General features: G+C 41.4%; 1 protein-coding gene across 7 annotated transcripts in view; it reads right to left on the bottom strand.

The window, feature by feature from the left end:
- daam2 (dishevelled associated activator of morphogenesis 2) overlaps positions 1-24,437 on the bottom strand; it is a 103,289-nt gene that overhangs the window by 27,532 nt on the left and 51,320 nt on the right. For all 7 annotated transcript variants that reach the window (XM_058399892.1, XM_058399890.1, XM_058399895.1 and 4 more), the window contains exons 4-11: positions 18,149-18,223; positions 13,513-13,607; positions 4,473-4,806; positions 2,547-2,657; positions 2,324-2,427; positions 2,161-2,227; positions 1,917-2,034; positions 746-884 (exon numbers count right to left, since the gene is read on the bottom strand). In XM_058399892.1, the coding sequence (XP_058255875.1) occupies positions 746-884; positions 1,917-2,034; positions 2,161-2,227; positions 2,324-2,427; positions 2,547-2,657; positions 4,473-4,806; positions 13,513-13,607; positions 18,149-18,223 (1,043 nt within the window). The remainder of the gene's footprint in view (positions 1-745; positions 885-1,916; positions 2,035-2,160; positions 2,228-2,323; positions 2,428-2,546; positions 2,658-4,472; positions 4,807-13,512; positions 13,608-18,148; positions 18,224-24,437) is intronic.

Below are 24,437 nucleotides of genomic sequence, written 5' to 3'. Positions count from 1 at the left end.
AATACACAGAGAATGGAAAGGGCAAAGACAAGTAAAAGAGGGATGACAGAAAGATGGACAGAGAGAAGTGGAAAATAATGACAATGCAAAGTCTGGATAGAGGAAGGACAGCAGGAAATGGGATCTACTATAATTTAACAGATAGGATAGAGAATGAGACGGGGAGAGAGAAGGAAGGGACTTCAGAAGAAAATAAAAACAACGAGCCAAGACTAACAAAATGAGGTGGAGAGAAAGAGTTGTGTGATCTCAGAAAGGGAAATAGCACCCAATATCTTTTGTTGGTCTTGTTAATTAATGCTGACTGGTGATTGTGAAGCATTGTAAATTTCTTTCAAGTATTTTCATTGCTCTCGATAAAGCTCAAAGTGTGTGTGTGTGTGTTTTCAGTGCTCTCAATAAAGCTGAAAAGCTTGAAGTGTGTGCTGTCTGTGTGTGTGTGTGTGTGTGTGTGTATTTCCAGTGCACTCAATAAAGCTCAAAAGTTATAGACTTCAGGCGCTATATATTTTTAACTTGCATCATCCTCTCTCTCTCTCTCTCTCTCTCTCTCTCTCTCTCATACATCCATTGACCCAGTGCTCTTTTCTCTCATTACTGTGCTCTTCAGTCGAGCTTGAACCCTTTCTCCTCCCGCAGCACCATGCACTGCCAGGTTGCACTTTGATCTGCACTGGAACTGAAGCTGTACTCCTGACTCCTTACATTTTTCCAAGGTTACAGTCACAAAACATGCAGCGCTTACATTCTAATTATGTTCCTGACGTTGAAATTGTCCAAAGGAGAAACATCTGGGTCTTCCCCTTTGTCGTCCTGCAAAACAATTTGTTGAAGGATTCGGTCTAGGAGCTGCCACTGCTGTATACTCCCTGCTCCACGTTTATCTGCAATACAGAAATACACAGTGTTTAAGATACAGCACGGGCCAGCGGAGAAATTTTACTCTATAAATAAGACACTGTTGTTATGATTAATGCCTACTAGCCATTTCTTCCATTTTACATGACAGATATGAATCATGGAGGATAAATGCTTATATATGCTTCATCTGAGATACAGGACAACTCGATTCTGTATATATAAACTCAAATAAGTCCACAAATTATTTATGTGAGCTTATATAGCCAGTCAAGGCATCTATTAGATTCATTTCTTAGATACCACATGAGCGCCATCTTGTTCAGTCATTCTGTTAACATTAAGATACATATAGGTGTTAAAAGATAAATAAATACACATAATCTAACATATCTAATATAAATCATGAAATCATCAAAAATCCCATAATAAAAATACAGTGTACGTTAATATATCATGTGCACATATCTTATTATGTACAATATGTTCTAGTTTCCTTACTTACTTTGAATACATTTTGTATATATAGAATATTTCATTTCATTTATTTTTCATCTATTTTTATATCATTTATACTTTTGAATACTTTTTGTACTTCTGAATACAATTGTATATATAAATTATTTTTTATTTATTTTCATTTATATTTATTTTTCTTGTTATCTGAAGCAGTCTCTGGCCAAAGAATTTCCTTTGGGATTAATAAAGTCCTATCTTATCTAGATTATGATAAAACAATTATAAGATTAATAAGCGCATTTTGTTCTATTAGCAGATGCACCATATTTTGAAAAGTTTGAGGACATTTGGCCATTACACCCATACGTGGTTCTTTCCAAAAATGTTGCCATAAACGTGGAAGCACAAAATTGTCAAGTGGTGTCGGGGATTTCTTGTATGCATGTGCAGCCGTTTAACTGACAATAAATTAATCTGAGTTCAATTAAGAAATAAATACAAAAAAAAATCAGTCACATTTGATTGATTGATTAGTGTAAATGGCTGTAAATGTCAGTCCTGGGCTGTTAATAAGCCTGATTTAGTTGATGAGCACTCACATGGCATCTGCATGCAGTGCTGGAGAATAGATAGAAGATGAGGATAGGCTTCTGTGTGGCTCAGCTTCTTCTTAATCAGCTCAAACATCTGGCCGGCGCTCTTCGTATCCACATGCGTCTGCAAGGAAATCCCCATTCATTTCCCCAATTAGAGCAGAAATCAGAACGGAATAAAACTTTTAATGCCTGTAGACATGTGCAGCCTGTGCAGTCAGTTTTGGGTGAGCTGGCTCACGCAGCTTACCATGTCAAAGCGCTTGGCCAGTTCGCAGTCATCTTCATTCCGCACCATCTCGAAAAAGTCCAGATGTCTGAAACAGAAAAAATTGGCAGCGAGTGAACCGAATGATCTCTCTGGTAACTTATGCTTTTATTTAAAAAAAAAAATCCAAGTAAGAGTCTCTGACCTGTCGAGAGTTGCGTTCTCATGACCTCTAAGCTTGTCGATGACTGGCTGGATCCCCAACATTAAGAATTCGTACCTTAGGTGAAGACGGAACTCGAGGTTGTCCTGTGCATACAAAGCAAAGCAAGACCTGAAAAATCTGTACTGTTTTTGACAAACATAGTGATGAGTTATTGACGTTCTGGTGCTGAAACATTAGCGTGAAGGTTTATTGATCAACTGACCTCTCCAGGTCCTGCATTTAGTACAGCGTTGATGAAGGACATGATGGCGGTCTTCAGGTTGACCTCATCCCTGTAGCGGCCTGTGCTCCTGTCCAGCTCGTGCAGAAGAGTCTGGAAGGCAGTGATGGTACAATTTGATTCAAGCCACACATTGTGTGTGTTTATTGATTTGAAAGCTTAAATATTATAAAAAGACATCCATGGATGTTCATAGGAAACAAAACACAGTAAAATTTTTTTTCCATTCCAATGTCCATTTTCAGTCAGATTTGTGCTACCTTGTTTTAGTTACAAAATACTTTGGCGCATATTAAGTTTGACAGCATGTCGTCATTAATTATTTATATCAACCCGGGTTAAAAAACTTATTTTAGATCATTAAACAGAAGACTTCATTTCTGTTTACCTTTAACTGCTTACGTTTCAGCAGACAGCTATTTATTATCTTTTAATTTGCTTGTGTGTTGAACTGACATACTGTCTGTATGTCTAGAAGAGTCAGTAGGTCACTGGCAGAGAGCCACGTTACCCACTAATTTTTCAGTCTCACATTACTTGTCGCTGAGCGTGACAAAAATACCAGAACAAACAGACAGCGATGACAAATTGCTCTACATACATTTAAGGTCCATAAAACATGACCTTTGGAAGTGTGTGTAGCTGTTGTTCTTCACAGCGTCTGCCACAGTTAAAATTACAGACACATACGAAGTATATTTTGATACACTATAACTGCCAAGATGGCCCTAAAAAGGGACAGAAAAAACTCAGCTATTTAACGCTCAGCTCCTTTTTTAGTCCAGGCAGTTAATCTTTCAACAATATGCCTCATTTTTTTGTATTATCAACATTAAATAGTACATTAGTCAATAATTTCTAATTTGCCATTTTAGAGACTTAAAGAAAAGTAATCAATGGCTTCTAATTTGTAATGAAACTATTTGTGAGCTCTTTGTGGACTTACACCCGACCTAAAACTCAGCTATGGATTAGAATAAGCCGCTATGGTTGGTCTTCGCCAACGTCCAGTAGTCATATGGCGAGGCAGTTCTACCAGAGGAGTGTGAACCAGTAGTATTACTGTAGACTGTGGATTATTTTCAGCAGTGTCTGAACTTAATCAAAGTGCCAGATCCGCAGTATTCAATAAAAAAAATTTTACAGAAAAATTCTTCTTTGGAAAGGTCCAGAGAAGCCAGTAACATGACTGAATGATGGCAACATTTTTCTAATCCTTAACCGGTTTCATGTGCATGTTGATCGCTTCTTCTGCAGTATGTCTGAGTCCTCGGTTCGATCAGCTTTGCCAAGCTAACAGACTGTGGTCTGGATGTGAACCAGACATTAGGTAGATATTACTGCTAGCTGGGAGCTTCTTTATTCATAACAGTATGCACTAGATTCATTTACATTTCTGGCATTTGGGAGACGCCCTTACCCTGAGCGACTTACAGAAGTGCTTTGAAGTCTCTATCAAGGAATTCATCCTGATACTGGTTTACAAGGTCACAGACTAAGAATATAATCAGTCTAAAAGAAACTTAGCAAGAAATATTGTATGAACGCACAAAGGCATTTTTTTTTAACAAGATCTGATCTGTGGACTGACAATAAGGCATTTGGCAGATGCCATTATAGAGAGCGACTTACATTTATCTCATTCATACAACTGAGCAGTTAAGGGTTAAGGGCCTTGCTCAGGGGCCCAGCAGTGGCAGGATTTGAACTCGATCAGTAGTCTAACATCTTAAACACTGAGCTACCACCTTGCCCCAGGGGGAGGTTCATTTGACCACCTAGGGGCCAGAACAGATGAGAATCTTGACGTATATACCTTCCTTGTACCATGACAGATAGTGGGACCAATTGAGCAGTTTTCTTTTAGAATGGGGTTAAATTTGAACCTATACAATTCTAACCAATTACCTGGAAGCGTGTCCTCTCAGCGGCGTACTTCTGGTAGTGTGCCATAGCCTGCAAGACTTTCTTATGGCCGTCAGGTACCAGGCAGAGAGCACCCAGGATCTCCAGCACGGCCACCTTGGTCTTGATGTTGTCCTGGCGCAGGCTCTGTGAGATGGTGTTGATGCTCTGAGGGTGGGCCAGCACGTGCGCTCGCCCCTGCGAGTTGTTCATCAGCGCTTTGATGCAGCCGATGATAGAAGTGTGGATGCGGCTCTCCGACGTCTCGAAGTCCATGCTCTTCAGGAAGTTCAGCAGACACGTGAGGCCGTCCAGTTCGATGAAGCGAGTCACAAACCTGTACACATCAAAGAAGCCAAACAATCACGACAAAGTCCAATAAGTTTCACAATCGAAGGCTTTATCTGAGAAGCCAGTGATGTGTTGATGCCAGAAGATTTCGACTTTACCAGCAACAAAATCAAATAAGGTTTAAAACATTGTGCTAAACTGCCATTTCTTTCTCCGTTCTCCACGACCCTCAGCTGTCTTGGCAGGCTCGTAACCCAGATGCCTTCCACAGAATCTCACACTTACAACTGTTCGTTCCGTAAACAAACTCTGAAACGTGACAGTGTGAATGAAACAATTCTTTAAACCCTCATTCATCATAGCAGCAAAAATGACAGTGCTCATTAGTCAGGCTAATTAAAGTCAATCACACTGTTAACATGGCTGCTCCATCGCAGCTCTCTCAAATGGCCTGTGTTTATACACACAAACGAGGTATGATATCAACTCTGGCAAGGCTCGGCCACCCCAACCCAACCCCCTCCATTATTTTATAAAACATTTCATTTTTCCATTACAATATCAATATCAGAGCACAGCTCAGTGCAGAGGAAAGCGCTATCCGCCCTCTTCCACATACACAGGCTTCCGTACTTGTACACAGGGCTCCATGATTGGCTAGCCTTTCTCCGATCACCAAGGAATAAAGAAACATCTTTGACAATTTTGCTCTCTTGGGCCCCTGGCTATAGATGTCAATTTAACAATAGGGGGAAAAAATAAAAATAAAAACACTTTTTCCAGATGTATATCTAGACCCCTAATGAGCAAGCCAGAGGTGATGGTGGCAATGAAAAGATTTCTGACTTGACATGAAGAAGAAACTTTGAGATGACCCAAGTAGACTCAAACTCTTCATTGTTGACTCAAACTCTTCACTGACACTGGATATTAATTTTCCAGTACACATCTGTGTTCACACACAGGAAGTCTCTCTGCTTCCAGCAATGCCCCTTGATCATACCTTTCCAGACCAAACACAGATCACCTGGAAGAGCACAGCTGTCTGGCCAAAACTGTGTGAGCAGAACATGCATGAGATCACAGCTGGCCTGCACTCAATGTCCTTCTCCACACACTCAATTTCTAACATGACGGTCTGGATTAGCCCCTTATCCTATTTCCACATCAACTCTAGCCCGAGTGCTCAGATCTCAAACATCTCACATGACCTGGATTTAAAGGGGCTGGCTCTGAATTGATCTTCACAACAGCAGCTGTTCAAACCCTCACTGCCTTTCTCTCCCTAACATCTGGACTACTTGTGAGGACCAAGTGACATTTGGGTTCGGATCTCACATTTGTTAGCCATAAATAGTCTTCTGTGCTAACGAAAATGAAAAATTAGATTTTTGACACACACGCTCAGCTAGGAGCTCGCTCTGATGCTGACGTGTTCGACGCTGAGGAATGCCTCGGCTGAAAGATCTCTATCGCTCTCCCTATCCTACCTCCAATTTCATATCCATCATTAATAACACGAGTGTGGAACAAATTCGTCTCTGTGCTGACTGCCTCGCTCGGCCAAGAGTCATACATTCTGGAACAGATTCTGTACGCTTAATTCTGAGGACGCAAGACTCCCTCCGTCGCCCAAACACCACACAGAAAGAAAGAGCTCACGATACACGATACGAGCCAAGACACCGACAGACACAGCGGGTGCCAAAGAAGCCTCTACTTAAGCCTTGCTCCTGGGATAATGAAGTCGGGTCGAACGGGTAAGCCGGTTAAAAAAACAGCCACCTTCTTGAAACTGTGAATTTAGTTTCCAATAAAAATAAAAAAAAAAAAGGATTTTTATAGTGTAGTTTGTAGTGTTTAAAAGTGTTTCTAGACCTATAATAATCATATATATCCAACCCCACTATTGAGACTTAATAAATTCTGGAAAAAATGTCTTTATAACTTCAGAACAAAAATAGGGGGTTGCTATTTCCCGTTATTTTAATGGGGAAAATTAAAATGCATTCCAAGCCCATCTGGACTTCCCAATAACTCTCCAAAATATCATGTAAATCCTATAAAAACACTGAATTAACTAACTTCCATTCATCTTCTCGCTCAGGGTGTGTGGGATTGCGTTCTTCTCAATGGGTTTTACTTTGCGAAAAAGGTTTATATTTCACCGTAGTGCTGTTATTTATCATGACGTATATGCACAAGACTCCATGTTACACCTGTAACCTGGACACAGATATGAATAAAAAGGAAGTATTATTCACTACAGATGAATATTTAAAGGGAAGAAGGTGCACATGGCATCCTGTACGACTGGGATCCTACAGCAAGCAACAAAAAAAAAAGTCATGAGCTGGAGGTTCTGTCCTTCATGCCTGATTGAGGGAGCGGTCATTAATAAAAAATCACAGATTAGGCCACGCCCACTTCGGGTTTACATTTGAATGCAGATTTTTTTTTTTTTACATTTACATGTCTGCGATTTGTCAGGCACCCTTATCCAGAGTGACTTACAATTTATTTCATTTTTTATATAACTGACGGTCAAGGGCCTTGCTCAGGTGCCCAGTAGTGGCAGCTTGGTGGACCTTAGATACAAACTCACATCCAGTAATCCAACACCTTAACCATTAAGCTACCACATCCCCCATTTTTTATTATAGCACTTATCAGGTACAAATATAGACTATAGAATATTATACTACCACATAATAGAGGTAGTTCTGCCATGATTAACTATTTTACGCTGCTAAACTTCCTTTTCGCGCACTCTGGAATGATACTATGAGTAGAATTATGCTAAATTTAGCAGCCTGAGATCAGGAAACCTGCATTAAATAACAAGATTTATCTGAGTAGGTAGTAGTTCAGGATGACGGGAATCAGGGTACAACTCTGATTCACAATATAGCAATGAGAAACTTTATTACAGGCTTTTGATTCAATATTTCTGGCCCTGACATTGTGTGGCACTGTGTGTGGTGGGAACATGCTGATTCAGCTTCAATTGATTAGACAGAAAGGGTGGGGTTGGTTAGGTGGATTGACCACGGCTTCTTTAAAGCATATACAGAGGTGTGAGTGGATTAATATGACTAGAGTTGGATTCTCCTGAGAAATATTCTTATTATAATAATGCCGAATACAGCACATCGTCTTGCAGTGAGTCAATTCTTGAAAACCTCCCACACTCCCATGTGAATGAGCTCATAGAAGCCCCCCCCCCTCCACAGTGAAAGAGCAGACGGCAGCGTAGCGGTACTTGCCGCCAGAGGTGTCAGGAGCACAAGGGGGAAAATGTCACATGATCCTAGTACAATTCTGCATAAATAACCTATAAAAATAATCCATCTGATCCTCCTTCTGTAACCCTGCTGAACAAAAAAGCCTGGATTAAACACTATAAATCATTCAGCGGAATAGCCCGGGTGGCCTAGCCTGGTGTGTGTGTGCCACATGGTGCAACTTTGGCACTGGGGCATTTGGCACCAGTGAATATAGCGTGTTTAGATAGAACATGTGCAATGACATGGAACATGTGCATAAAATGCAAATTTTAACTAGGCAAGTCGGATGAATTTAACACAGCTGCCTCCCCTGAGTGCAGATTTAAAGGATCCTCGAGGAGCAGGTAAGATTCAAGCAGCTGAGGTACAGAGATAACTAGAAATGACAAAACAATAAAAGCACACACACTCCAAACACTCCTTATTGAATCAGGTTGGAAGAGGACTGCGTGGGAGAAACAGCTGTGGTAGCAGCGTCGTTTAAAGCTCGGCCAACGCAAACGCCACCTCACAGCACACTTTCCGCAAGCCAAAGCTGACCTCGCTCTCTGCCTCGTCCCGTTTCTCCTTTCCCCCTCGGACCACGGCGAGCTCAGCTACTATATTCACACGGCACCGGGAGAAAAACACAACTCTGTCCAAAATCTTCAAAGGTGCAGTGTCGAGTTTCCGTGAAGGCATCCGACAAATGTGAAAACAAAGACGTTTGCTAGGTTCAATCTATCTAGCCTTTTAGCCTTCTCTGAGCCGACTCCGTCAATATTTTGAAGCCTAATATTTGAACGAGACGCTGAGAGCGAGAACTCGGGATTTATTTTTGTAAGCTGTGGAAAGGACAGGAAGCCACCGAGCTCGAGTCACCTTTTCTCTGGAAAAGGCATGAGGTCAAAATACCGTTACAGCACTATCAAAAACAGAGATTGACTATATAACAAACCAAGTGCTTGAAGAAATACTGTAGCACAAGAGATTCAAAAATGGATCAAGTTCAGACATTTACGATTTCCCATGCACTAGCTAACTCTCCCAGTCAGACAACATCTCCAAGACATGCGAGTCCAACTAGCCATGGCTTTTTTGAGCTCATGCTGCAGCTGAACACACTCACAGGAGAGAGCTTTCTGCCCTCTTTCTTATACGAGAGCTCACAAACCCTGTGATTGGTTAGTATCATGCACAGCTGACTCAGTCTTTTCACATGTGTTTGTGTAAATTATTTAGCTGAAGGCATCAACATAGAGACTAGAAACAGGGCTTGAGACAACAGCACAAACAATCGGAGAGTTTTCAGTTCCTTTCACAGATTTTGTGAAAACAGAATAATAGCCTCACTCACTCACATCTAAGCAGGGGTTTCACCTTGACCCCAGCTCAAATAAGTCTATCCCTCTGAGTCACCACAATAAACGAAGCTGCCTCCCACAGATCAGAAATGATTATGCACTGCTGAGTGATCCAGGCTTCATTACAGGCTATTTCAGGACCTCGTCTACTTTAGAGAGATGGAGTGTAGGGAGGACAGGAGCGCACCGTAGACATGGAGCCTGTGTTGTGGTCGCTCTATACACCAAACCAGGAAATGCCTGTCATCCTTATAGCAGAGGGGCAGAGGAGTGGAGGAGTGAAGGAGCCGAAAAGCAACCCGAACATCTAGAAGAAACCTGCACTCTGACTCTGAATGTGTGCGCTAGCCCGAGCTGACAAATAATGACGAGTGGAACATGACGAGGAAGGAAGAACAGCTGTAATTAGAGACCGAGACAGAGACGAGAAGTCAATTTAGTCTGATTGAGACATATGCACAACAGATTTCTCTCTCCAACACAAGTGCACTTCAATCTCACCTCAGTCATGTCTCCTCAGGCAGCCACTGCTTCGCATTCCAGCTCATCCAATTAACACAGTTGGAAAACTCTTAAGGTAACGACGCATCATGGGAATAGTATTAACATCCAGCGTAAACAGTGACGAACTAAATTACAGTAGCAATTTAGGAAGGAAGGAAGGAAGGAAGGAAGGGAGAAAGAAAGAAAGAAAGAAAGAAAGAGAGAAAGAGAGAGAAAGAGAAAGAAAGAGAGAAAGAGAGAAAGAGAGAAAGAAAGAAAGAGAGAGAGAGAGAGAGAGAGAGAGAGAGAGAGAGAGAGAGAGAAAGAAAGAAAGAAAGAAAGAAAGAAAGAAAGAAAGAAAGAAAGAAGAAAAATTATTATCTTCAGGAGCCACTTTTCTTGGACAGGACTGAACTAAATGTTGAGCCTGTGCGTTGAGACAAACACCCCCCCCCCCACACACACACACACCTCCCCCCCCCACACACCCCCACACACACCCACCCCAATACCCACACCTTTGGGATGCGAGAACAGCTAGAGAACCCTTCACTATTGTTGGTTATTTTGGTATTTTGAGTTTGTTTTGTTAATATTCTCTACTGAGTCACAGGATCATGTCAGATGGCTCTCAGCAGCAGCAGCAGCAGCAGAAATCAGACTTAAACACTAGATCTTTCATCTCATCTTATAGCAGGCCACCTCTGTCTAACCCTGTTCTGCATGTCTTACTAATTACAGTCTACACACTCCCTTCCTATCATGAAAAGCCCCATAAAGGAGTCAATAAAAACATCAGACGCTGACGTTAAGTGTGAAACCTCAGTACGTTTAACAAATCATTTATCTTCTGTGTGTAATGTCCATGTGACCTCATCCTCATCCTCCTCCCTCCCTCTCTCTGCACAGCCTCATAACGCACATCCTCTGTTCCTCGAATGACACGGATTTACAGTCAGCGTTATGGAAGGGAACATCTGCAAGCACTTGTGCTCATGGCACACACAGGGACGATCAAGAACGATGTCGGAGCCAATACTCCAGAACGAATGCCTTGTTTGTGTGTGTGATCAATGCAGCCAGTGTTATGAACGATTGGCGGCAGACTGTCTATGCTGACTAACAAATCTTTTGAATTGAGCATCGAGTCTGACTCCTAGCTGTCAGTTTTGTTTTACCGAGGACAGTGACTCGGGTTCTGCTAGAACGCTTAAGTCGGAAATTCTCACAACGTCGAGCCAAAGCTGAAAACAAGCTGCAAACAATCACATGTACTCAGAGTTTTAATACATTTATAAGCCTGGGATCATCTATTATTCATGAATGACCTCCAGTGAAGAAAGTTAGGCTGATGGTTTTCAGCTTCGTATTGCACTAAATAGGCAGTTCAAGGCTTATGCGCAGCTTACATTGTCTAATTTGAGCGAATGTTAGGATTTATAAAAATCAAAAATCTTCTAAAGCTGAAAGGATGGCATCTGATAAATGCTTGCTTGAGGCGAATCCAAAAAAAAAACATTCATATTTATCAGATTCACTCAGCCTTTTGCTAAACTGGTCTTCAACCCCTCATATTTTCTTAAACGCTTCTCCAACGTCATCTCCAAAAAACACACATAGCGTGGACAGAGTTGGAGATTCACCCATCTGCTCTCAAGGAATATAAACCATTCAAGAATAGCATACATTAAAAGCCAATAACATTTTGATTGCCTTCAAATTGCAGGCTATTCCAGGCGAGTCTTTCTTGAAACAGTTCGTGAACTCGCACACTTCCTGCCTCTGCAGGCAATGCTGTTTTTATTCGCTTTAATATTCCGGCGCTTCAAACCCAGCCACTGGTGTGCAGACATAAAAAAAAAAACAAAAAAAAAAAAACAAGTTACCTCCTTCCATTGCAGGACAGAAAGACAGACCGCAAAACCCTAGACACGAGCCAGATGGTCTCACACGGTATACGGTAAGTGAGAGGCAGTGACTTGAGAAAACTCACTATAAAGCTCATATCTTACTGACTTCTGATGAAAGAGATATGATAGAGAAAGCTGGTCCAAACCCTGAGGTAAAGCAGGACCTTCGGATGAAATATCCCTCCATTTTTCACTTAAGACTTTGCAGCTCGTTTGTAGGATTCTTGGCGATTTTAGGACAGAGTGTAAGTTTCTTTAGTTGGATCTGAATTGCAGACAGATTTTCATCCGGGAAAGATCAACCTGGATCTCTCTTTCTGTCTCTCAGCTTAAACCAGGAATGTTTTTCTGATTACATATGTGCATTCCCAGCGTTCCTGCAGGATCGGATCAGCAACTGTGTGTGATGTAGGTGTTTCAGCGTATATGTGAAATTTTACCCTATTGAAGTTACAAATCCAGCTGATTGACATGGATCAACATGTATATGATCGTGGGACCAGTGAGATGCTTCTTAAAGTGAGTAATGCATAAGAGCTTTAATCCTTTAGTCCATCCAGGTCTCCCATCAACACATCTCTCTAGAATAGAATATCATTACAGGGGAAACTCTTTCTTCTTTAGACGTTTGGGGTCAGAGAGCAGGGTCAGCCATGATACATCACCCCTGGAGCAGTGAGAGTTAAGGGCCTTGCTCAAGGGCCCAACAGTGGCAGCTTGAAAGAGCTGGGGTTTGAGCGCCAATCCTTCCAATCAACAACCCAAAACCTTAACCATGGCATTAGTCAGTTTTCAGCAGGAAGGAATTAATGCGAAGACAATAATGAACTACACTGACCTGCTAGTTCCTCAACAACTCTTGGTTGCTGTTGTAGAAAGGACATTATCAACATTCACAGTCCAGTGTCACCCAAATGAGGATGGGTTCCCTTCTGAGTCTGGTTCCTCTCAAGGTTTCTTCCTCATATCATCTCACAGAGTTTTTTTTTCCTTGCCATGGTCACCTCAGGCTTGCTCATTAAGGATAAATAGTAACGCAATTTTACAAATGGGCATTAGTGGCTCAGTGGTAGGTTTCTCGCCTACCATGCAGAAGGCCCGGGTTCAATTCCCAGCCAATGCCCAAACCCCAACCACTGGATGCAGTGCCAGTCCCAAGCCCAGATAAAAAATGGGAGGGTTGCGTCAGGAAGGGCATCTAGTGTAAAACCTGTGCCAAATTGTTGTGCGGACCAGTTGGTCCGGTGTGGCAACCCCTCACAGGAAGCAGACGAAAGAACATCTTAATTTTAAACTTCATAATCTTTCTATATTTCTATAGCCATCATGCGGCACCCCTGGGGTTAAGGGCCTTGCTCCAGGGCCCAACATTAGTATCTTGGTAGTTTGGAGGCTTGAACCCCAACCCTCTGATCAGTGACCCAGCACCTTGACCGCTGAGCCCCTTCACAAAGCAAGGGACGATGATTAATAGATTAATATTAATCAGACTTTCTCGTCAACTCGCAGATGGTTACCTTGGCTTTAACTTCAAGCAACTGCATCAGTATTGCATGTTTGTTTTGTTTGAGTTTAGAATAAAGCTGAGTTGAGAATATTTGCCGTGGAGCAATAAAATACAGAACTAACCAATAAAAGCACCAGAGTCGCTGATCACATCACGAACATTTCAGTCCAAACGTATGGAATGTGTGTCAGGGAGGAGTTTCATTTCAGAGATGCTCCTTACCTCATGGGTTGAGTGCGAAGTGCTGTTTTCAGATCTTCAACCACTTTATTCCTCATCTCCATCTCCTCCTCATCAAATGCAAAAAGGGTCTGCATCTGGAATATATATATATTTTTTAAAAATATATACAACCAAACTTCCTATTGATCTCTTTTTTATTTGACAAACCCGCAAAAGAAAAAAACTCTAACAAGCCCATCACATTTGCACATAAAAGTCCTTTTTTTTATATATATATATATATATATATATATAAAATATATATTATATATATATATATATATATATATATATAAAATATATATTATATATACACACTGTATATATAAAGTTGCCCTAAACTTTGCATAATGGTTTTGTGATGAATTCCGTTCAAGGTAATTTATTTTGAGTGGTCCAAGTGGTCTAATTTAGAATAAATCAGGGGCACATCTCAATCAACTCCCTAGTTCACTAGTCAAGGCACTGAGCAGGGTGTTGGCCATTTTAAGGGCTCTCTCTCTAAATCGCAAAACCCTTCAAGTGTACTGGGATGTTCGCTCTGTAAAAAAATCCCACAATGCACCACAAAAACCAGGAAGCATCAATGCTCACTATGTTTCCTAAGTGGAAATGGTGTCATATTTTCATTATCCTGCATGAGGGTCTGCTAAATTGTACGCGAGCGATCGTGACTACCACAGAGATTCCGGGTTCGATCCCCGCATTGGTCGGTGTCTAAAGTTAAGCAAATTTCCCCCAGGATTAATAAAATCCTTTAAATCTTGAATTGAATTTCTGAAGCATCTCCACTTGAATATATATATGTCTAAAACTCTAAAACTCCACTAGCTAGCCTACGAGCCTGTCAGACAGAACAGTATATGACAGAACAGTATATGATTAAGCTAGCAAATTCATGACATATAAAATGTAGATATTTTATATGCTTGGGTTTTGACAGTGATTGATATTCCGTTGTATCTCTTGGTAGCGAGCCTTGGTACTGATTCATGACTTAGAGGGCTAGGAAGCAGGTTGAGACACACCCCTGAAAAAATCTGAATAAGAGGAAAATCTTATTATGTCATAAATTAGAGCTTCTAAGAATATGCAAATTAGAGGCGGTTACCGAAGGAAAGAGGAGGGGAAATGGGGCTTTTACAATATGTACACTCTAATGCCATTATCAAATGAAGCAACTTGTTGCATATTATGGAAGTATATGAAAAAAAAAGTGTATGGAAGTTTTGGCAACTATAAGCACTAACTTCTACAAAAACACATCAGGCTTCCAAATTAAGAGATTAAAACTCTGCTGAGTCGCAGGTTGTGTAATGATAATTAGTCACAGGGTCTGAGTATGACAAGAAAGTCATGGGGTCTGATTATGAAAGCATGCTTGCAGCTGAGCTTCGAGTCCACTATGCATAGCATCCAAGTGCAGTTGTGCATATTAGATTTGGCCCAGGCTTCTGTTCGGCTTCTGTACTGCCTTCCTCCCTCTACCGTGGACTTAAGCCAAGCAGAAATGATTCACAAATGCGTGTTATAACTACACACTAAATCCTATTCACAAAGGCTTCCTAATAACTTGCGTGCACTCTTAAAACTCTTTTAAAAAATAAAAATAAAACGTACTTAAGTTCTGCCAAGATACCAAAAGTAAAGACTTATGTTGGCTGACTTGGTCAAAGGATGTGTTGAGAGTCATGCTTGGTAGGCTGGCACTGCTTTTATATAGAGACATAGATCATGTTTATGGGGGGAAAAAAAATTGCTGATATGGCACCAGGGTCCTCTTATTCATGTTCAACCAGATCCAGGCTCTTGTCCCGCCATGGGGCTGCGCAGCTGTTTCTGCCATAACATCCATTGGACAGATCTGGACTGTCCCTGTCCAGATGGCTCGTGGATCACTGGCACGGCTGCAAAGCCCCAGGCTCCGTTCTGTCCCTAAATGGATATGTATGTCCTAAATGGCAAGCAGTAGGCTGTGGAAGTCCAGAGGATGGATTATCGGCTAAAGCCGAGTTCTGTCCTGCAGGCTAAATGTGCACTTTCTGAACAAAGCCATCTCTGATTGATGACCCAGATCAAGCGTGTACGAGGTCAGAGCCCTTATCTATCCGGCTTCTCTGAGAAAGTGGGATGGTCTACGACCAGCCTCTTCATCATGCAGGGGAAAAATGTGATTACATAAACAAAACTTGAAATCCATGCAAACACAGGGCTAAAAGTTGGCAGGTGTCGCATAAACTTTTACAGTTGAGTATTATTAAATAGCCGGAATGTGCTTACATGCATGAACAAACAAGAGAATTAACAAGCCCCGGCTTGACTCGGTGCTAGCAGAGCAGTCGCGGTTCATAAATAGTGTAAATGCATGCATCTAGTAAGAATTATGGAGTACATGCCTTCTGTGACCGAAGACCAAAGCAACAGTTTCATCCTAGACTTACTTTAAGACCATTGAGTCTTGGCTGTAGCTGCTGCACTCTAAATTCTTTGATATGTGGCAGTGCCAATATGAAAAAGATACCTATAAGACTGATGTGGATGGAAAGGATGCGTAGGGTTCCCATTTAGAGCGTGACCACATCAGTCTTGACAGTGTGTTCTGCATGGCTGCTGGGAGCCAGCGTGTAAGTTCGCTGGGCCAAGCAGACACTGGGAAAATGAGCGTATTCAATAATTCAGCTACCCAGAGAGATCCCATGAGCACACCACACACATCCTCTCCAAGCCATGAAGTCATAGCACAAGCTCTCCACACACTCTGCACAATTCTTGCAATGTGTGGCCTTCAAGTGCCATTTTATGGACAGGTAATAAAAGCAGTTTCTGAGCAACAATGCTCAACTGCTATAAAACTATAGAAGACGTTACCTAGACCTCCATTCACACTGCTAGGAAGAAGTGAAGCTGAGGCTGATTTCCTTCAAGCCCAGACTGTAAATTTATGCAGACTGTGAAGGACATGTGACTAAAGAGTAAGAGGCATACTGATGCGCATTAGAGCCGATAGTTTTCATCCTGTGTCGCCAACACATGCATAACATGTCATCAGCAGCTAATGGCAGAACTGAAGAAAGTGCATGTGAAACAAATGCGAAACTGAAAAAAAGGATCATTGAAGCATTTCAACTTTGTGGTTAGAAAACCATGAATCAGAGTTTCAGCATCTTTCAAACTTCATTAAAACCCAGGAATGGACTGGTGTCCAATCCAGGGTTTATTTCTGACTTGTGCCCAGTGTTCACAATAAGATCCACTGTGACTCTGACCAGGATTACAGTGAAGGAAGGAAGGAAGCAAGGAAGCAAGCAAGGAAGCAAGGAAGGAAGGAAGGAAGCAAGCAAGGAAGCAAGGAAGGAAGGAAGGAAGGAAAAAAGCAAGAAAGAAAGCAAGAAAGGAAGGAAGGAAGGAAGGAAGGAAGGAAGGGAAAAAGCAAGACAGAAAGCAAAAAAGAAAGCAAGAAAGAAAGGAAGGAAGGAAGAAAGCAAGAAAGAAAGGAAGGAAGAAAGCAAAAAAGAGGGGGAAAAAAAGGATAAACAGATGGATAAATAGATGGATGGTTGGATGGTTGGATGTATGGATGGATGGATGGATGGATGGATGGAGAAGTGGACAGATGGATGGCTATAAACTAAACCTGATCCCTGCCAGAACTGCATGTAAACACTGCACCGCTATCTGACATGAGTACCGGCTCTAGAGTGAGCAAACCTTTATCAAACGATCTTTTCAAACTTTATTAACTGTGCTTAAACAAAAACAGGAGCTCAGAAATAGGCGTATAATCAGAAAGGTCATTAATCACTCTAAGCACCCAGACTCATGGACACAGTTTAGCAAAGTGTGAGAATGATTAAGAGAATCATGATAATGGACCTGATGAGGTTTTATACGTAGTCTCGAACTTAAAACCCAGCAGGAAGTGTGCCGATTGTGTTTATTGGCCAGGTCTGGGAAAATAATCTCCTCACAAACATCTGCAGAATGAATAGGCCTCTAAACACTGGGTTGCTAGGAAAATCTTCTGCCTGCAAATCTAATTTTTAAATAAATAAACAAAAATATAATGTCAAATATAATGTTGAGTGAGAATTCCGGAGATGTTTAAATATTCTGACTGGATTACTAGGACCACTGAATGTAGACATCTTCCTCAACCCAATTATCATTCCTCAACTATACCGCGAATTCCAAAATACATACATTTTTAATATATGTCCGTTTGTTAAGTGCCTCTAGAGGGAAGGGAGGGAAGACATGACCTCTCCAAGTCACTTGTATTCAATTCTAATGTAGACTAATGGGGCGATTAGAGTCCTGATTCAACAATGGCAGCTCGGTATGGCTTAAAAATAAATACTGTTCATTTATGAACTGGAGAGCGTCCTGGACTGATTTGTATTGCTAGACACGTAGGCGTGAAAAGAAAAGCTGTGGCGTTTATATTAGCTTGACAAGCTGTGGAACATTCTAGAACAAGTGCTATGTTCTCGTTCAGTAACCTGAGTCGAGAACCTGGCTGAGGTTTTACTATGACATAACAGTCAGAGAGGCAGAAATAGTTATAGATAAAGATATTACAAAATGGGTTGTGCTTTTTGATTGTGATCATGAGAAATCTTTAAAACAGGGCACTTACAGCAGCCATGGAGTTGATGCGGTCTATGTAGTAGTCGGGCCAGCTGGTAGCGAGCTTGTTGGGATCCTCTTGCTCCTAAATGAAAAGGAAACCACTTGAGTATAACACCAAATATGTTGATTTCACCGTTGGAAAACTGGTACAGGCTTAGAGCAACCTCAAAGGTCACATGATCATCCCATGTGTGCTTCAGATCTTTTACTAAATAGACGAAACAGCAGAAGCAGGAGGATAACTGACTCGTTATAGGAGGAGGAAACAAACATGATGAATAAGATTTCTTTCTTTTTCCTTCATGGATCTATGGGAACGTACACTGAAGAACACGTACCCTCAGTCAGATTTATGAGAATATAGTTTACATTATTAGATATGTATAAATATTACATAAAAATAGATCCCAAAAATGTGCTTATACACAAAACATTTAAACTGAATCACTTAGCATGATCGATTCACATAGTATTAACATAAACCGATTACATGAAGTAATCACACAGGAATGTTGGCAGTGAAGCGAGCTATAACTATAGTATCAAATGAGCACGATTAACGCACGGGTGGTAGAACTACGGAGCAGTAATGTGACTATTGCAGAATTCCAGCGACCTGGGTTCAATCATCAATTCAGATAGGAGCAAAGAGTTCAAGTTTATTCGGAGCTTTGAAAAGAGAAATCATCAAATAATGGTGGATGTACAAAAACAAACTGTGTTAATGGAACTTGAGTTGATCACATGAAATCAGTGTACACATTTAATTAAGTCAATTGTATGTAAACAGTACACTGCTTTCTAAAGTTAAGATTAAAGACCGTGAACTGCCTTGTATCTCTCGGTCAATGCAACAACCTCTTTATCTGTCCAGACACACCTACATGCACCCGCCTGTCCAAAGCTTCTTTCTTTTGTTAATTTCTGTGATCGCAAAATTGCAAAATCATGGAGGGACTTGGCAATGCAACCCTTGGGGCGGTGGTAGCTCAAGTGGTTCAAGATCTGGGTCGTTAACCGAAAAAATCGGGGTTCAAGCCCTGGCACCGCCAAGATGCTACTGTTGGGCCCTTGAGCAAAGCCCCCAACCCACCCTGCTCCAGGGGCACTGTATCATGGGTGACCCTGCAATCTGACTCCAACCCCCGAGGATGGGATATATGAAGAAAGAATTTCACTGTGCCGTATTGTATATGTGACAAAGACAACAACCTAAAAAAAAGCAGGCTTAAATGAAATATCTGATAGGATGATACTCAAAGAGGACATGCTAGGAATCAGCTGGGGGGAAGCAGATAATGAAGATGAATAAATGAATACTAAGAATCGGTAAAAACGATTAAAAGTGTACTTGCAAAATTGTTAAAAATCAGCCACGTCACTGACTTGAACGAAAATGAAATATTAGAAAGGAGGAGTTGAAGACATTAACATGGCTTGTACATGACCCTGGCCTGTCTGTCAGCACAATTTAATCACACTGCTAGCACATATATTAAAAATTCTTTACATTTCCATTAAATTATAGCTCTGAAGCGCGGGCTCATCTTGCGGTTCTCATAAAACAAGGGTGCTGTAGCTCCCCATTTAATTGAAGCCTTGCGTGTGACATGTGATAACATGACATATGAGGCAAGAAATTCAAACTAAATTCATCCCAAAAGGCACTGAAATAATATCTTTCCTGACAGACATCTAGATTTCTGCCACACTTTTATGTTTAAAGATATATTGCTTCATATATATAAAACAGATCGGAGAAAGAAAAGGTACTGGGGCAGCCAAAGTAATAAGAACAACCAAAAATAGACTTTGATATAAGACCTAGGTACTTAAAAGATCAGAAGAAACCCATCCATGCGTCCTAGGAAATCTTTATCAAATCAAATAATACTATATTATTAGAAAAATTTTCCATAATATAATACTCATGTAACTCTGATACAGATGATATTCTCCTAGTGTGATCACAAACGGTAGTCATTTTATCCTAAAGTTAAAAAGCTCCTATCCACTCCATCCGATTTTTGTCAACGAACCAAACCATGTGCCCAATGTTTGGATCCTCCCTTCAGATCTGTTCCTTTAACTAGCTTTTCCATCTCGCTGGTTGTTTTTAAGGCCAGCTGTGCTACCAAATGTTGTTAGTTCATCATTACTCCCTCAGGGGGAGGAAGCTCACTGATCTGATCACAGTGTGCATGTAACGATCTCACATAATGATCGATGCTGTGCACATCAGATGGCAATAAGTTAACAGCAGGCAGGAGGCAGGCCATGTGGCCATCACCTCTCGTGTTAGGTATCAGTCAAACTGCGTGCAAAATAAATTACTACCTACTGCAGTTTATCTTCAAGAGCAACATTTCATTCTGTCTGATTGACTGAGTCTGAGTGAACCATTAAGACCTCAGGACTGGCTTCTGTTTTAATCACAGTCACGTTTGGTCAATAAGCTTGTTGTCTCTTTGGGAATAATAAGATGTGGACACCAATAGGACGTCATGTCATTTAGGTGGTTTTCACACTGGACACCTTTGCTGTGTTCCTGTTTCGGGCTCCCTTGCAGCATGGGGGACTTGCTTTCATCAATCCCTGGTGCATTTGTGTTGATCCTACATCATCACAATCAAACATGGGAGCACATTGTCCAGTAATGCTCCTCAGCTCTGTTTTCTGTGCCCCCTCCCCCAATGTTCCCCCATTACCCATCATCATTGTCTAAAACACAGACGCAGGTTACTTTACTTTCTGAACAAGTGCATAATTTGTACAATATCATTGGAATCGTGGCAGTGCAACCAAACTCACACCACCTCCTACACATAGTCACGGGTTTGGTACCACAATGCACTTCCTGGTCCACATGACAGCTTTCACCTTATCAACTTTTCATATGTGTTCTGTTAAAAGCTGTATTGACCTGATGAGGATCCGGATAATGGAGGCTCCGGATTTGTTTGGAATGAAGTATGGATAGGGGCACGGCTTGAATACCACTTGCTGTCAAATCCAAAAACCTCAAAACAAAAATACGAAGAAGAAGCAGCCTTTATTTGTCACATGTACACTACCAGTCAAAAGTTTGGACACACCTTCTAATTCCATGGTCTTTCCTGATGTTTATTTCTTTCTACATTGTAAAACAATGCTGAAGGCGGCCGAAATACACAATAATCTCGTTTGAACAGTTGATATTGAGATATGTCTGCTACTGATGCTCTGTAAAGCCGTCATAACGCCTCTAATCTGAGGTGCTGTTAATTGGTGATTTCTGAGGCTGGTGACTCTAAATGAACTTCTCCTCTGCAGCAGAGGTAAATTTTGGTCTTGCTTTACTGGGATGGTCTTCATGTGAGCCAGTGTCATCATGGTGCTTGATGGGTTTTGCAAATACACTTGACAATACTGTTCTTGCAAGAACTATTCCAGAACACCCGACCTTCGTGTCTTAAAATAACAACTGACTGTTTTTTGTTGTCATTACATATGGATCACTTAAGTCCATGTGTGTTATTTCATAGTTTTGAAATCTCCAGTATTGTTCTAGAATGTAGAAAATAAATCCCTAAACAAAAAACATTGAACTAGAAGGTGTGTCCAAACTTTTGACTGGTAGTGTACATTACAACACAGTGAAATTCTTTCTTCGCGTATCCCAACACCAAAGATTGGGGTCAGAGTGCAGAGTCAGCCATGATCCATTTACATTTACTGCATTTGGCATACACCCTTATCCAGAGCAATGTACAATTGATCTCATTTTTATATAACTGAGCAATTGAGGGTTTAAGGGTCCTGCTCAGAGACCCAGTAGTGGCAGCTTATACCCATATACCACATCCCATATACCACATCCCATGATACAGTGCCCCTGGACTAGTGAGGTTTAATAGCTTTGCTCAAGGGCCCAACAGTGGCAGCTTGGCAGTGCTGGGGCTTGAACCCCCAATCAACAATCCAGAGCCTTAACCACTTGAGCCACCACTGGCCATCAAAAAGTACCTCCTTCTGTAGTTTGTTTTCTTTAAATCTCAGCTTTCTACCCAGACATACAGTATTTTGCTCATAGTAGCCAGACTGATTCTAACCAGATTATTAGACTGTTTTCTTCTTATCGCAGCACAATGTTGAGAACATTGCTCCTGGCAGACTAATACAGAAGCGGTCATTAGAAGGTGGTGAGTTTCCTCTTGGCTACAAATGAGGAGAGATGAGGGAGACGTGCCTGTTTGGTTTAAGGTTAACACAGTAGTGAGCTGTTCCCCCTGAGTGTCAATATTTGTACTATTAAAGCACCCAGAGTGCAGGGAGGAATAATAAACACGACCCGAGCTCGCAGCCAGCGCAGGCTTGCCATGGCTCTGGGTTTCTGGGTTGAACACAAGAACCCCATGTATACAACATTTCATTGTTTCATCCGCATTTTAAAGCAGCTTCTATTAATGTCTGAGATTCACTTGTATGAATAATAATAATAATAATAATAATAATAATAAGGATAATTATGGATACATTAATAGTACACACTTGTTTTAATTTTAGGAGAAGCAGGGGAAAAAAGAATGAAATGAAAAAGGAGAAGGAGAAGACAAAGAAGGGGGCAAGAAGTGAGGGTGAAAAAAGTGAAGAATAAGGAGGTGTTAGAATGGTGAAAAGATGGATGAGGAGGAGGAGGAACTATAGAAGAAGAAGAAAAAGAAGAAGAAGAGGTGAGAATAAGAGGATAGAGGAGAAGAAGTTGCAGGAGGAGGTGGAAGGAAGTGAAAAACGAGAACAAGGAGAAGGAATGAGAGAGAAGAAGAATGATGAGGGGGAGGAAGAGAAGGAGAAGAAGGAGGAACAATTTGAATGAATGATTACAAGGAGGGGCATGAGGAGGAGCTGGAGGAAGAAAAGGATGAGAGAGAAGGAGAAAGAAGTGGAGAGGGATGAAAAGTTGAAGATGGAGAAGACAGAGGAAGAGTAGAAGCAGGAGGCAAAGGAGAAGAAGGAGAAGGATGATGAGAAGATGGAGAAGGAGAAGCAGGAGGAGGAAAGATGATTGCAGAGGGGAGGAGAAAGAGAAGGGTGGAAAGTTAGAGGGGATGAAGGAGATGGTGGAGGAAAAGGAAGTTATAGGGGAAGAAAGGGAAGAATGAGATGAAGACATAGGGGCAAAGAGAGAAGAAGGAAAAGGATGGCAAAAGGGAGGAAGAACAGAAGGAAGGAAAATGTAATAAAAAGTGTGACAGAGAACAGGAAAAGCACAGTCACTATTTCTACGGCTCATCATATATGGTTTTATATATAGAAATTTTATGCTCTCATCAGGACCCTAACACTCTCTCTCTCTTGCTCTCTCTCTCTCTCTCTCTCACACACACACACACACACACACACACACACACACACACACACACACACACACACAGAGACACAAACAGAAATAGACACAGACTGAAAGTCATGCCCAGACTCAGACAAATATACATCCAAAGGCACAGACAAAGACACAGGCAGAAAGAGAGAGACACACACATACAGCCAAAGACACAGGCAGAAAGAGAGAGACACAGACACAGACACACACACACACACACACACACACACACAGGCAAAGACACAGACAGAAAGAGAGAGGGACACACACAGACAGACACAGGCAAAGAGAGACACACAGACAGAGAGAGAGACACAGACACACACACAGAAAAAGAGTGACAAACATACACAGAGACAGACAGAAAGTGAGACACACAAACACACATGCATCTCTCATTGTGTACATGTGTGCTGAGGATTCTGGGACACGTTTATCTTTCACGTCTCCTCATGTACTATATCACAGCAGTGGGTTCTGGCAGCGCTCACTTCAGCATCTCACTTCTTCATTCTCAGGAAATCAAATTCCATCCCATGTCTTTTTACAGCGTGACCCCTAAGCGTGCTGCGTTCACTAAAGCGTTTTACCGCCTCTCTGCTTTCTGCGGTTTCGCTTTCGAATGGCCGCGGCCGTGCCTAAGCTTGGGGTGATGAGTGTTTTTGGAGATTTGGGAACATGTTGGCTGAACCCATAGACTCCTTCAGAGGAGCAGCTGTGTAAATGCGAACGTGATGACACAGCAGCCAAAACACTAAATACTTCAGTTTACAAAAAGAGCATGTCCTTACAATAAACACAAGAACATCACTACTTAGTGGATGCACTTGCTAGTGGAAGTTACGAGTCCGAAAAATCAATTTTCAGAGATTTAAGACTTGATTTTATCAACTGGAACGCAGGCTTTCTGGTCTGAGAGAATGAACATAAAAAT

This window comes from Hemibagrus wyckioides, linkage group LG09, assembly GCF_019097595.1.
Source record: "Hemibagrus wyckioides isolate EC202008001 linkage group LG09, SWU_Hwy_1.0, whole genome shotgun sequence".
Taxonomy (NCBI): domain Eukaryota; kingdom Metazoa; phylum Chordata; class Actinopteri; order Siluriformes; family Bagridae; genus Hemibagrus; species Hemibagrus wyckioides.
Note: the sequence above shows the minus strand (reverse complement) of the source record. Positions and strands in the feature narration are given on the sequence as shown.